At 44.2% G+C, this 14,502-nt stretch overlaps 1 protein-coding gene across 1 annotated transcript in view; it reads left to right on the top strand.

The window, feature by feature from the left end:
- The window catches only part of LOC117678907 (potassium voltage-gated channel subfamily KQT member 1-like), a 128,052-nt gene extending 115,996 nt beyond the window's left edge, over window positions 1–12,056 (top strand). Inside the window, exons 14-17 of the mRNA XM_087874332.1 lie at window positions 8,974–9,068; window positions 10,764–10,804; window positions 11,653–11,714; window positions 12,033–12,056. Of these exons, the coding sequence (XP_087730458.1) occupies window positions 8,974–9,068; window positions 10,764–10,804; window positions 11,653–11,714; window positions 12,033–12,056 (222 nt within the window). The remainder of the gene's footprint in view (window positions 1–8,973; window positions 9,069–10,763; window positions 10,805–11,652; window positions 11,715–12,032) is intronic.
- The last annotated feature ends 2,446 nt before the right edge of the window (window positions 12,057–14,502 follow it).

Below are 14,502 nucleotides of genomic sequence, written 5' to 3'. Positions count from 1 at the left end.
TCATCCTGAAATAAAGTCACACTAAGATTAACCAACACCTCAGATTTAAATGATTTCTTGCCACGTTCTTCTCCCTGGAATCTTTAGCTGATATTTTTGCTTTAAAAAATAGGGTTTTCTACCTTATTCTTTACCTTGCCAAATTATTGACTTAGAGGAAGGGAAGGAGGGAGAGAGGAGAAGGGAAGGAAGGAATGAGGAGGGAGGGGAAGGGAAGGGAAGGGAAGGGAAGAATGAGGAGGGAGGGGGAAGAAGGAAAGAAGGGAGGGAGGGAGGGAGGAGAAGGGAAGGGAAGAATGAGATGGGGAAGAGAGGGAGGAGAAGGGAAGGAAGAAATGAGGGAGAGGAAAGAAGGAAAGGGGAGAAGAGAAGAGAAGAGAAGAGAAGAGAAGAGAAGAGAAGAGAAGAGAAGAGAAGAGAAGAGAAGAGAAGAGAAGAGAAGAGAAGAGAAGAGAAGGAATGAGGTGGGGGAAGGAAGGGAGGGAGGGAGGAGAAGGGAAGGAAGGAATGAGGAGGGAGGGAGGGGAAGGGAAAGGAGGAATGAGGTGGGAGGGAAGAGAAGGGAAGGGAAGGAAGGAATGAGGAGGGAGGGGAAAGAAGGAAAGAGGGGAGGGGGAGAAGAGAAGAGAAGGAAGAAATGAGGAAGGGAGGGAGGGAGGAAAAGGGAAGGGAAGGAAGGAATGAGGTGGAGGAAGGAAGGGAGGGAGAGAGGAGAAGGGAAGGAAGGAAGGAACGAGGAGGGAGGGGGAAAGAAGGAAAGAAGGGAGGGGGAGAAGAGAAGAAAGGCATGAGGAAGGGAGGGAGGGAAGGGAAGGGAAGGGAAGGAAGGAATGAGGAGGGAGGGGAAAGAAGGAAAGAAGGAAGGGGGAGAAGAGAAGGAAGGAATGAGGAAGGGAGGGAGCAAAAGGGAAGGGAAGGAAGGAATGAGGTGAGGGAAGGGAGGGAGGGAGGGAGGAGAAGGGAAGGAAGGAATGAGGAGGGAAGAGGAAAGAAAGAAAGAAGGGAGGAGAAGAGAAGAGAAGAGAAGGGAGGACTGAGGAGGGAGGAAAGGAGGGAGGGATTGTTTACTTGTTCCAAAACACCACCAAAATACATATTGTGATCTCTCTGTCAAAGAAAGCTGATAGCGAGCAGGTCCTCCCTATTTTTCAAATCCTAGACAGGGCTTTTCCCTCATGGGAATCACCTGCAGTCGGGCCTTCACCTTGAACTGCGACTGACTTCAGTCGCCATCTGGTTTTTGCTGTAGCCCTCGGTTTTTCCTGATGTTTATGCTTTTAAAAAAGAGCTACTCGGAAAACGAGCCGAGAGGAGAGGTGCCAACTTCATGCCCTCTCCTCTCCTCTGTGGCTTTCATTCCCCGTTATTTATGGGTTGACTAATTCTAAGCCTTTGCTTGGGCCCGGCCACTTTTCATTTTGCATTACTTAACTGCATAAATCTTTAATTCTGCACCAACAAAGGGAGGTTTGGAAAATTAAAGTTTATTGGGAAAGGAGAAAATTAATTATGCATTTGGATAGCCCACCCCTCCCGCCTTTTTTTTTTCTTTTTCTTTTCTTCCCCCTGTTTTGTTTTCAAAAGCTTTGTAAACATCTAGGCTCTGAGCCATCGCGATTCAATAGCAAGAAAAACCCTCCCCTCAAAACACACACACACACACACACACACACAAACCAAGTCCAGATCTGGAGCGTAAGGGGTGCCCCCCGAAACAAAGTGCTCTCAAAAAAACCCCTGCCAGTCAATCCAGAGGCATCCTGGCAGAACTGCCCCTGCCACGGAAACAATGGCTGGCTGTTTTGCTGGCCAGAAGTAAGGATGTGTCAGCGTCTGTCAGCAGTGAAGGAAGAAATAAAAAAAGGACAGAAAATGTAATCATTTTTAAGCTTTTAAAAATGGAAAGTATAACAAACCCGTTTCCAAGCGCTCTCTTAATTTCACCAGATTGGAGTGCTGCTATAAAGACCCACTGCTAAAAGCTATTCTTTTTCCTTTCCTTTCCTTTCCTTTCCTTTCCTTTCCTTTCCTTTCCTTTCCTTTCCTTTCCTTCCTTTCCTTTCCTTTCCTTTCCTTCCCTTCCCTTCCCTTCCCTTCCCTTCCCTTCCCTTCCTTTCTTTCCCTTCCCTCCCTTTCCTTTCCTTTCCTTTCCTTTCCTTTCCTTCCCTTTCCTTTCCTTTCCTTTCCTTTCCTTTCCTTCCCTTTCCTTCCCTTCCCTTCCTTTCTTTCCCTTCCCTCCCTTTCTTTCCCTTCCCTCCCTTTCCTTTCCTTTCCTTTCCTTTCCTTTCCTTTCCTTCCCTTCCCTTCCCTTCCCTTCCTTTCCTTTCCTTTCCTTCCCTTCCCTTCCTTTCTTTCCCTTCCCTCCCTTTCTTTCCCTTCCCTCCCTTTCCTTTCCTTTCCTTTCCTTTCCTTCCCTTCCCTTCCCTTCCCTTCCCTTCCCTTCCTTTCTTTCCCTTCCCTCCCTTTCCTTTCCTTTCCTTCCCTTTCCTTTCCTTTCCTTTCCTTCCCTTCCCTTCCCTTCCCTCCCTTCCCTTCCCTTCCTTTCTTTCCCTTCCCTCCCTTTCCTTTCCTTTCCTTTCCTTCCCTTCCCTCCCTCCCTTCCCTTCCTTTCCCTTCCCTTCCCTTCCTTTCTTTCCCTTCCCTCCCTTTCCTTTCCTTTCCTTTCCTTTCCTTTCCTTTCCTTCCCTTCCCTTCCCTCCCTTCCTTTCTTTCCCTTCCCTCCCTTTCCTTTCCTTTCCTTTCCTTTCCTTTCCTTCCCTTCCCTTCCCTTCCCTCCCTTCCTTTCTTTCCCTTCCCTCCCTTTCCTTTCCTTCCCTTTCCTTTCCTTTCCTTCCCTTCCCTTCCCTTCCCTCCCTTCCTTTCTTTCCCTTCCCTCCCTTTCCTTTCCTTTCCTTTCCTTTCCTTTCCTTTCCTTTCCTTTCCTTTCCTTCCCTTTCCTTTCCTTTCCTTTCCTTCCCTTCCCTTCCCTTCCCTCCCTTCCCTTCCTTTCCCTTCCCTTCCCTTCCTTCCCTTCCCTTCCCTCCCTTTCCTTTCCTTTCCTTTCCTTCCTTTCCTTTCCTTCCCTCCCTTCCCTTCCCTTCCTTTCTTTCCCTTCCCTCCCTTTCCTTTCCTTTCCTTCCCTTCCCTTCCCTTCCCTCCCTTCCCTTCCCTTCCTTTCTTTCCCTTCCCTCCCTTTCCTTTCCTTTCCTTTCCTTCCCTTCCCTTCCCTCCCTTCCCTTCCTTTCCCTTCCCTTCCCTTCCTTTCTTTCCCTTCCCTCCCTTTCCTTTCCTTTCCTTTCCTTTCCTTTCCTTCCCTTCCCTTCCCTCCCTTCCTTTCTTTCCCTTCCCTCCCTTTCCTTTCCTTTCCTTTCCTTTCCTTTCCTTCCCTTCCCTTCCCTTCCCTCCCTTCCTTTCTTTCCCTTCCCTCCCTTTCCTTTCCTTCCCTTTCCTTTCCTTTCCTTCCCTTCCCTTCCCTTCCCTCCCTTCCTTTCTTTCCCTTCCCTCCCTTTCCTTTCCTTTCCTTTCCTTTCCTTTCCTTTCCTTTCCTTTCCTTCCCTTTCCTTTCCTTTCCTTTCCTTTCCTTTCCTTTCCTTTCCTTTCCTTCCCTTTCCTTTCCTTTCCTTTCCTTCCCTTCCCTTCCCTTCCCTCCCTTCCCTTCCTTTCCCTTCCCTTCCCTTCCCTTCCCTTCCCTTCCCTTCCCTCCCTTTCCTTTCCTTTCCTTTCCTTCCTTTCCTTTCCTTCCCTTTCCTTTCCTTCCCTTCCCTTCCTTTCTTTCCCTTCCCTCCCTTTCCTTTCCTTTCCTTCCCTTCCCTTCCCTTCCCTCCCTTCCCTTCCCTTCCCTTCCCTTCCTTTCTTTCCCTTCCCTCCCTTTCCTTTCCTTTCCCTTTCCTTCCCTTCCCTTCCATTTCCTTTCCTTCCCTTCCCTTCCTTCCCTTCCCTTCCCTTCCCTTCCCTTCCCTTCCCTTCCCTTCCCTCCCTTTCCTTTCCTTCCCTTTCCTTCCTTTCCTTTCCTTCCCTTTCCTTTCCTTCCCTTCCCTTCCTTTCTTTCCCTTCCCTCCCTTTCCTTTTCTTCCTTCCCTTCCCTTCCCTTCCTTTCTTTCCCTTCCCTCCCTTTCCTTTCCTTTCCTTTCCTTCCCTTCCCTTCCCTTCCCTTCCCTTCCCTTCCCTCCCTTTCCTGTCCTTCCCTTCCCTCCCTTCCCTTTCCTTTCCTTTCCTTCCCTTTCCTTTCCTTTTCTTCCCTTCCTTTCTGTTCCTCTCCTCTCCTCCCCTCCCCTCCCCTCCTTTCCTTTCTTCTTTCTTTCTTTCTCTTTCTCTCTCTCCTGATTTGTTTTCTCCCGCCCCCCTTCTCTCCTTTCATCTACCATTTCTAGGATCCCATGGCTGAACTCCAAGCATGGTCCCATCGCACACTGGAGGTGCTTAATGCATGCTAATAGTTAGCCCAGTCTCTGGCAGAGTGGAAACAAACAATCCGGCTAATGAGCTGTTGTTAGTTATTTTTCAATTACCGAGTTTTCCCGGGTACCTTCTCCTCCTCCCCCCCCACCCCTCTTTTTTTTTTTCTTCTTCTCTCTTGAACCCTAGCCAAAAGAAGGGAGACCTAACTCGCCCCAGATTCCCTACTGAGCTTATGCAGATTCCCAACCACCAAAAGCCCAAGGGTTACTTTTCCCACTCACCATGCCTTTCCTATGTTTACTCCATTAATAGTATCATTGTTATGGAAATTTACCAGGTTTAGTTTTCTCTCTTCTTCTTCTTCTTCTTCTTTCTTTTTTTTTTTTTAGTGCTCAGTCTCAGCCAACCCCGCTGGTCCTTGAAGTCTGAGCCAGTCCGATTGAAGCAAATGAAAATTAGGAGTTTTGTTTTTAAAACTGTTTTGGCCCCTACCCCCCACCATCCCCCCCACCCCCCCACCCCCACCAGACGTGTTTGCTTCCATTTGGCCTGTCCCAAATTCTATACAGATGGAAAATCTTTTGTTTTTGTTTTACTTACTTATTTATTTATATTTTTGAAAAGTCTGCAAGTTGGCCATCAACCGAGACATTTTTAATACGTGCTAAATACTAAAAGAGTAATTTATTTTAAAAAAAAACCTTGTCTTTGGATAAATAGAATAGAATAATAGAATAGAATAAAATTCTTTATCGGCCAAGTGTGATTGGACACGCAAGGAATTTGTCTTCGATGTATATCAATGGTGAAATCCAATTTTTTTTTCACTACAGGTTCTGTGGGCGTGGCTTGGTGTGGCTTGGTGGGCGTGGCTTGGTGGGCATGGCGGGGGAAGGATACTGCAAAATCTCCATTCCCTCCCCACTCCTGGAGGAAGGATATTGCAAAATTTCCATTCCCACCCCACTCTGGGGCCTGCCAGATGTGGTATTGCCAGTTCTCTGAACTACTTAAAATTTCTGCTACCAGTTCTCCGAACTACTCAAAGTTTCCGTTACCGGTTCTCCAGAACCTGTCAGAACCTGATGGATTTCACCCCTGGGGTATATGCTCTCAGTGTACATAAGGAGAATAAACTACATTCATCAAGAATAAAAAGATACAACACTTGGTGATAGTCAAGGTTACTAATAAGCTATCAAAGCTTATCAAAAACAATATAAATTGAAAGATACAAGAAACATGGTTATAGTCATAAGTGGGAAGAGATAGATACGAGTAAGGAAGAGAAGAATAATAGTAATACTCTTAGTAAATTATTTGACAGTGTTGTGTCAAATCCAGGCATCTGCCTGGATGCTCATGGATCTGTCCATCCCCTCCAGGAATTTCTTGATGTCCTGAGGAAAAGATGGGTCCTTTTGCTTCTAAGCCAGGGATGGAAATGGTTATTCCTCTAGGTCACACATTTTAATTCTTTGTTTGCAGCCCCACAGGGCTTTGGATGGCAATGCAGTGACATCACTTGGAAGGAAGAGAGCCAATTTCCCCCCCTTACCCTTGGGGAAAAAAAATGTGCACCAAGATTCCTTCTGTTCCACCTCAAAAATGTGGTGAATAATCAGAAATTCAGCAATATGCCACTTATTTTCTTACTGGGCTTCAGGAGAGTGCAGAAGGGGACACGGGACAATCCTGTGGACTGGGATTTGGGATACCCACCCCGATCTAAAGCAAAAAGAGCCTGGTGGCAGCACAGTGGACTAAACTACTGTTAAAGTAGCACTTAGCTGCCAGCTGCCTGCAATTACTGCGAGTTCAAATCTCACCAGGCTCAAGGTTGACTCAGCCTTCCATCCTTCCGAGGTAGGTAAAATGAGGACCCGGACTGTGGGGCAATAAGCTGACTTTGTATAAAAAAGAACACCGCTAAGGGGGGGGGCCAAAAAGACCTACTAAGCAGGTATATACAAAAGTATGAAGGCTATTGCTTAAAAGCATTGTAAGCCGCCCTGAGTCTCCAAAGAAAGCATATAAATAAATAAATGTGATACAGGTAGTCCTCGATTTATGACCACATTTGCCCCATTTTACGATTTTTCTTGCCACTGTTTTTTTTTTATCAAAAGTTTTTTTTATTAATAATAAAAATTAAAAACATTGGACATGGCGTGACATCTCCGGTTTAAACATTTTTGTCAAGTTTTACCTTGCAATCGATATAATTCCTTTTCTCTATACAAGTTTTACACTATCGCATTTTAAACATGTTGATTCTTTCATCTGTGAAGGTTACATCAATACCAACTCCGTTCCTTTCTATCACAGAAAACTAACATAAAAACTTCTATACATTCAACTCGTCAACAGTCCTTTATCCCAGCATTCCTCCTCCTGTCCGGCCAATAATAAAATTTGTTCCAGATTTCGTAATACTCTGTTTCATTCTTATCTTTAAGTTCCAGAGTCAACCTGCCCGTTTCCGCACAAGTTAATGTTTTAGCTAATATTTCTTCTCTTTATTTTTTCCATTTTTGTGCAAAGGCCAATCTTGCTGCTGTTAGAATATGTAACATTTTCTTGCCACTGTTGTTAAGTGAATCACTGCAGTTGTTAAATTTGGAACACAGTTGTTAAGTGAGTCTGGTTTCTCCATTGACTTTGCTGGTCAGGAGGTCGCATTAGGGGATCACGTGACACCCCGCCCCCCCCCGGGACGCTGCAACTGTCATAAATATGAACCAGTTGCCAAGTGGCTGAATTTTGGCTGAATTTTGATCGTGTGACCCAGTGGTGGGTTCCACCCGGTTCGGCCGAGCCAGTAGCAGTGACAATATGACGTCACCGAACCGGCTCTCTTTGTTCGGGAGCTGCCCACCCCCCCTGCATTATTCTTACCTTTTATTTGGCCCCGCCCCCAATCTATTGCTGCCTCCTGAGTCCCAGCTGATCGGTTAGAAGGAAAAAAACTGTTTAAACTCTTGCCGCGGGGCTTCAAAGGGCTGCCCTATAGCTAATCAGTGTTAAACGACAGTGTGGTGGTAGACCGGTGTGCTCGAAAAACAAATGAGTAGACCAGTGCCTCCAAAAACAAATGAGTAGACCAGTGCCTCCAAAAACAAATGAGTAGACCAGTGCCTCCAAAAACAAATGAGTAGACCAGTGCCTCCAAAAACAAATGAGTAGACCAGTGCCTCCAAAAACAAATGAGTAGACCGATGCCTCCAAGAACAAATGAGTAGACCAGTACAGTTCTGCAAGCAGTTAAAAGCCTGGTAGACCAATACCTCTGCTAAATCCTAAAGAATTTTCACATGACCATCAAACCACGCCCACAAAATAAGCCATGCCCACAGAACCGGTAGTAAAAAAATTTAGAACCCACTCCTGATGTGACCATTGTGGATGCTGCAACGGTCGTAAATAAAAGGAATAGATCAGACATCCAGCCCTTGCTTATCAATGGAGACCGAGTGGAGCAAGTGGGCAGTTTTAAGTTTCATGGGTGTTATCCTAAAAGAGGACCTGACCTGGGGCGCTCAAATTGCAGTACTGGTCAAAAGGGCCCAGCAGAGATTATACTACCTGAGACTTCTCAGCAAACAACAGTTGAATGGAAAACTGCTGGTGACCTTCTACCGCTGCAACATAGAGAGTATTTTAACTTACTGCACCTGTGTATGATTTGCCAATTGCACATTGGCAGATAGGACAGCGCTCCACAGGGTTAACATCAATGCCCAGAGGATCATTGGTTACCCTCTCCCTTCCTTGGAAGAGCTTTATAGCTCCCGCTGCCTTAAGAAAGTTCAAAACATTCTTAAAGATCCATCTCATCCTGGCCACCCTTTTTTTTTTTTTTGAACTATTACCATCTGGCAGACGGCACAGGGCAGTGGTGGGTTTCAAATTTTTTTACTACCGGTTCTGTGGATGTGGCTTGATGGGCGTGGCATGGCTGGGTGGGCATGGCTTGGTGGGCGTGGCAGGGGATGGCTACTGTAAAATCTCCATTCCCTCCCCACTCCAGGGGAACGTTATTGCAAAATCCCCATTTCCTCCTGATCAGCTGGGACTTGGGAGGCAGAGAATAGATGGGGGCGGGGCCAGTCGGAATTTTTACTACCGGTTCTCTGAACTACTCAAAATTTCCACTACCGGTTCTCCAGAACTGGTCAGAACCTGCTGAAACCCACCTCTGGTACAGGGCAATAAAAACAAAGACAAATAGGCTGAAAAACAGCTATCCCAGGGCAGTAACCATATTGAATTCTACTGTATAGTGCAATATTAATGCAGTGTCAGGGGTTTTCAATCCAATTGTGTAGAATGCGAAGGCTGTGTGCTTGTGTTTTATTCTTATTGTTACAATATACACTGAAAATGGTATTTAATTTTGTTGTATGAGTTGCAATGGCAATAAAGTAAACTAAACTAAACTAAATGTGAAAAATGGTCATAAGCCACTTTTTCCAGTGCTGCTGTCATTTCAAACAGTCACTAAATGAATGGTTTTAAATCAAGGGCTACGTGTAATATTAATATGCTGTATGATTTTTAAGCTTATTTTTTTTCCCATTTTTTTTTTCCCTCTAGCAAGCTCGGAAGCCTTACGACGTCCGTGACGTCATTGAACAATACTCTCAAGGACACCTCAATATGATGGTTAGGATAAAAGAACTCCAGAGAAGGTTAGTTACATTCTTCATTCATCCCAGAATTCTTCCTGGGATCCTTCAGATGTTGTGGTTTTTTGTTTTGTTTTTTTGGACTACGGCTGTCACGGTCTCCTATCCTTGACCAAGCTAAGGATGATGGGCAAGGAAATCCTGGATATCAGAGAATATGAATCAGCTTCATCTTCTCAGCCCAAAGGAGTGGCCTTCTGAGTGAATTTAACGCAGGTCCCAAAATAGGGGTGGAGAGAAGAAATGGGAATCCAACAGTGAGAAAGTTTCTTGAATCTTCCTTCCGGTTGGCAAGGCATTAGAATGTGGGCACATCAGAACCAGGAACCATTGAAACAACAGATCTGATGTCACTTTACTAGAATATATATTTATTTATTGATTAGCTTATAGGCCATATCAACATACAGGTTCAAACACATATCTATATATATTAAAATGGCTGTGTGTGTATGTTCCAGCATAACTCTGGAATGCCTTGAGCAATTTCAAGCAAACTTTATATACAGATGACTTACTCTCTGGAAAGAAATACTGTGGGATTAAGATACCCCTAACACCCCTCGGGGGGGGGGGTGTTCTGTTAAGATACAGCCTGTTGTGCCTTAAAATGGCTTCTACTGTACTCCTTAAAATGGCTTCTACTGTGCAACACAGTGGAGTTGTCATGGTAACAGTACTCCACAAGGGGGTTCCCTCTGGTAAGGAGGAAAATCCAACATTAAAAGTTACGTTTGGTCTGGACATTTTCAACAAGGCTTTGATTATTTTTGAGGACAAATGTATGGCCACGATCAATAAAACCAAGATCAGAAAAAAGCATACCAAATGATCATGGATCAGCTAGCAAAACAACAAGATGGTATCATTTTACTTGATGCTTCTGGGGGCAGAGGGAAAATATTTTTAACTAATTTAATTCTTGCCGAAATCAGGGCTCAGGGTGAAGTTGCTCTTCCTGTCTAATACAGGATTGGGATAAATAAATACTCGGGCAACGCCAGGTTATCAGCTAGTTACCAATAAAATTCTAAACAAACAATTTAAAGTGAGAGTAGGGTAAAATAGAATAGTTATAGGATACAATAATTTAATACATATATATATATATGTAAAATAGAATAAAATGACATAAACTTATATTTATGTATCACCCCTGCAATCTACCCAGTGGTGGGTTTCAAAAATTTTTACTACTGGTTCTGTGGGCATGGCGTGATGGGCGTGGCTTGGTGGGTGTGGCAGGGGAAGGTTACTGAAAAATCCCCATTTCCTCCCAATCAGCTGGGACTTGGGAGGCAGAGAATAGATGGGGGTGGAGCCAGTCAGAATTTATACTACCGGTTCTCCGAACTACTCAAAATTTCCGCTACCGGTTCTCCAGAATTGGTCAGAACCTGCTGAAACCCACCCCTGTATGAAACGTTTACTAGTACCGTAAGTATTCCAGGTGTGGCCTTACTAAGGCATTATAAAGTGGTATGACCAGAGTCAAATTAAGCAGAGTTATGATCGCAGCCAAATAAATGTATCTGGTTATTATAATCCATGGGAAGAAATTCAGATTAAATCTGTCTCCTGGATCAGAGTGAGTTCGCTTAGAATATGATTGAAGTCTTTTCTTTAAAAAAAAAAAAAAAAGTCTCAAATCTATTTGAACTCTGCTGAATTAAAATCTCCCTTCTCTTCTTTTTCTAGGCTGGATCATTCCCTGGGAAAGCCCGGCCTGTTTCTTCCAGGTACAGAACTAACTCTTACATCAGCTATTGAGTTTTTTTAGAAGGGGAGTCGGTCTTAGATTAAAAGTTAAACTGGAAACTGCTCTGACGATCCCAGCTGACTTCCCTGATCAGCAGAGGCTTTTTTTCCTTTTAAAAACATTTTTTCTATGACCTCTTTGGCGGAAGAGGTTGTAGAAAAATTCTTTTAAAAGCCTCTGATGATCCCAGCTGAGCCGCGCGATCATCATAGGCTTTTTTTTTTTTACTTTTAAAAGCATTTTTTCAGCCAAAGAGGTTGTAGAAAAAATGCTTTTAAAAATTAAAAAAAAAGCCTCTGATGATTGCGCGGCTCAGCTGGGCATGGGGGGGGCAGGGATTTTTGCTACCAGTTCTCCGAACCACCCGCCTCCATTGCTATCCGATCGGGCGATATGGTCCAAACCGGGAGCATTTCACCTCTGGGCGGAGCCTCCCCCTGGTTTTACTACCGGTTCGCAAGAACCGGACCGAACCGGGGGCAACCCACCACTGCAGAGGCTCAAGGTTGACTCATCCTTTCATCCTTCCAGGGTTGGTAAAATGAGGATCCAGATGATTGGGGGCCTAACTCTAACCCTAACTCTGTAAACCGCTTAGAGAGGGCTGTAAAAGCACCGTGAAGCGGTATATAAGTCTAAGTGCTATTGCTATTTGCTTATACTAGAATATATCCGCATATCTTTTTCACAGAAAATATTCTAACTGTAACAATATCGGCAATGAGCTTTTTGTAAACTTCACATTACTGCATTTCACAGTCGGTTGCAATTCAAGCACAAATCCTCTTCTATTTTTTTCCCCCTTTCGTTTCTTTTCTTTCTTTTTAGAAAAGGGGGTAGACAAAGGCTACTACACAATGGGAGCCAGACTGATTAGACTGGAGGATAAGGTAAGGTCTTTTGAAAATAAAAATAAAAATACTATTTTTGCTGGCCAATTTCCAGCCATGTTCTTCTGATCAGCGGGACTGTCAGTCTGCATCCTTTACTCAACATCTAAGCCAAAGAAATGTACTGGTCGTGAGAAATGTGTCAACGAAATACGGGTTACATTGGGATAGCTTTTCATTGAAACGAATTTCATTCTCAATCTAAATGTGTCTCCGAGCAGGGAATGTCCCTTTGTGTGATGCAAAGATACGTTCAGAGTTTGCTTATTCTGAAACTCAAAGCACTGAATAAACCATAATTCTCTTTTTGCTTCCAAGGTGACCACTTTTGTCGTGTCCTAATTAGCTGTGGTGGTGGTGGTGCTGTTTTGAGAGTTGATTTTAATTAATCTGTGGAAAATATGATCATGTATTCCAGGGGTCTCCAAACATGGCGACTTTAAGACTTGTGGACTTCAGCTCCCAGAATTCCCCAGCCAGCATAGCTGGCTGGGGAATTCTGGGAGCTGAAGTCCACAAGTCTTAAAGTCGCCATGTTTGGAGGCCCCTGATGTATTCAATTTAATTGTTTAAAATAATTTTTGAATTATTTTATTTTTTGTCATTCACATTTCATTTTGTCCCTCCTTTTACATCCTTTCTTTAATGATTTTATTCCGCCATTTCCTGGAGATTAGTGTAAATTTTGTCCGGTGGTGAGTTATCCTGTGGCGTGTTGGCTGTGGCGAGTTGGCCGTGGCAAGCAGCCCCCAAATGTTGATGGAACGATCCAATGGATTGATAATTGATCGGGGAGAAAGGGGGTCAGTAGGTGGTGGATAAATAATGGAAAGTCAATTAAACTTTTGGAGTCTCAGCAGAATTCCATACCAGTCAAATAAATTAATCGAGTTGGAAGGGACCTTGCAGGTCATCTAGTCCAACCCCGTACCCAAGCAGGAGACCCTAAATCTGCCTCCACCTAGGATAGAACTCACAACCTCCTGATTCTGAGGCAAGAGCTCCAGTCCTTTATGACTAGGGCTAAGACAACATTATCTAAGGTTGGATTGTCAACCAGCAGAAAGAATAGCTTTGTGTTGTGGCTCCGTTGCCTGAGCCTGGGCTATCGACAGATGCAGACTCTGAGAGTGAGGGAGAGGAGTTGGCAAGGCCTCCCTCTCCAGGACCCTCCTCTCTGGCAATGCCTCCAGAGGACACCGAAGGCCAAGAGATAGGTCCAGAGCCAAGCACGTCCCCGCAGCCACAGGTGGACAGCGACAAAGAAGATAAGTGCTGGCTGGACCCTCGGCAGAGGCGCAGGGAGAAGCATGTGCAGCAGAGGGGAAGGCCTGCCAGACATTACTGAGTCACTGGGCCACACCCCACAGGGTATAAATGTGGGTGTGGTGGCCGGTTCAGTTTGTGACAAGCAAAAACTGGAAATAATCCATGATCTCTGCGTTACTGGACTTTGCCTGCTTTATCGGACTACATTTGGATTAATCCTTGTATTGTTGAAACTCTGCCTGCTTTATCGGAATGCTTGCAGTCTAATCTTTGTTTTTTGTGAGTAAAGTCTGAATTGGCAGCTAGCCACTGGGTTGCTGCCAGCTTTATCTTCAAAGAGTTTTGTCGTGTGGCTTATTAACTCCGGGCTGTCTGTGGGGGTGCGTGTGTGGTACGGGGACAGAACACTTTGAGTTGTCTCTAAGTAGTAGTAGTAGCAGCAGTAGTAGTAGCGGAAGTATGTTAAATAGTAGCGGAAGTAGTTTAAATAGTATTTATTACATTATTTTCATATAATAAATGTTTGAGGGGTGGACGAAGAATCTGAAAGTTCATGTAAGAGTCAATGAGCTGAAGTGTTTGAGGATCTTTGTTCTAAACCAGGTATGTCAAACTCAGATCTGGCCCGTGGGGCGTTTAGATCTGACCCGCAGGGCCACCCTGGAAACAGCAGACTGGCCTTTTAATATTTCCTAAAATATTTCATTTTTCCAGGAGAGGGGTGGGTGCTAACTTCCTACACCTACATTCTTTTTTAGGCCTTGTTAATAATTGTATTGTACAGTAAAGTGGAGCTTAATCTAATTTAGCCTCCTGCCATAATCACTGGGTTCTTACCATGACAATACTTGTATGTTAATAGTAGAGATGCATTCAGATTGCAGAAAGATGTTTTTTTTAGGGGGGGGGGTTACCTTTACAATTCCATTAAGGATCCATTGAAACCTACAGGTTATTAGGATTTTGCCTTGCAAAATCTCCACTTCCGTTTTGTTTCATTCTACTAAAACGGTATTCCTGCACTTTCTATCAAATATCATTGATTTGCATTGATTTCCAATGGAAAGGTTTTCGTTTTTATTTTCTAATGTCCTTGGGAAAACAGCTTCTTTGATTGAAGTTTCCTTGAATAAAACCTGTCAGTTTTGATCAGTGTAGAGAATGTTTCCAAGATCTGTTGGTATTAAAATTTACTTATGAAGTTGCCTTCTGTTACTGCTTTATAATTTAAACTGGAATTGGAAGTGCCCACTTCCAATTTTTCCATTGGAATGGAAAAGCAGTGTGCTCCAGAGCAAGGGAAACACTGAAACGAAAAAATAAATTCTAATTCTAAGAGAAATGGAAAGCGATAAATGGATAATGTATATCAGTGGTGAAATCCAAATTTTTTTACTACCGGTTCTGTGGGCGTGGCTTGGTGGGCATAGTGTGACTTGGTGGGTGTGGCAGGGGAAGGATACTGCAAAATCTCCATTCCCACCCCACTCCAGGGGAAGGATACTGCAAAATCCCCATT

Source organism: Pantherophis guttatus, chromosome 7, assembly GCF_059756535.1.
Source record: "Pantherophis guttatus breed Tessera chromosome 7, ASM5975653v1, whole genome shotgun sequence".
NCBI classification, from domain to species: domain Eukaryota; kingdom Metazoa; phylum Chordata; class Lepidosauria; order Squamata; family Colubridae; genus Pantherophis; species Pantherophis guttatus.
The sequence above is the reverse complement of the archived record's forward strand: the minus strand, read 5'-3'. Positions and strand labels throughout refer to the sequence as shown.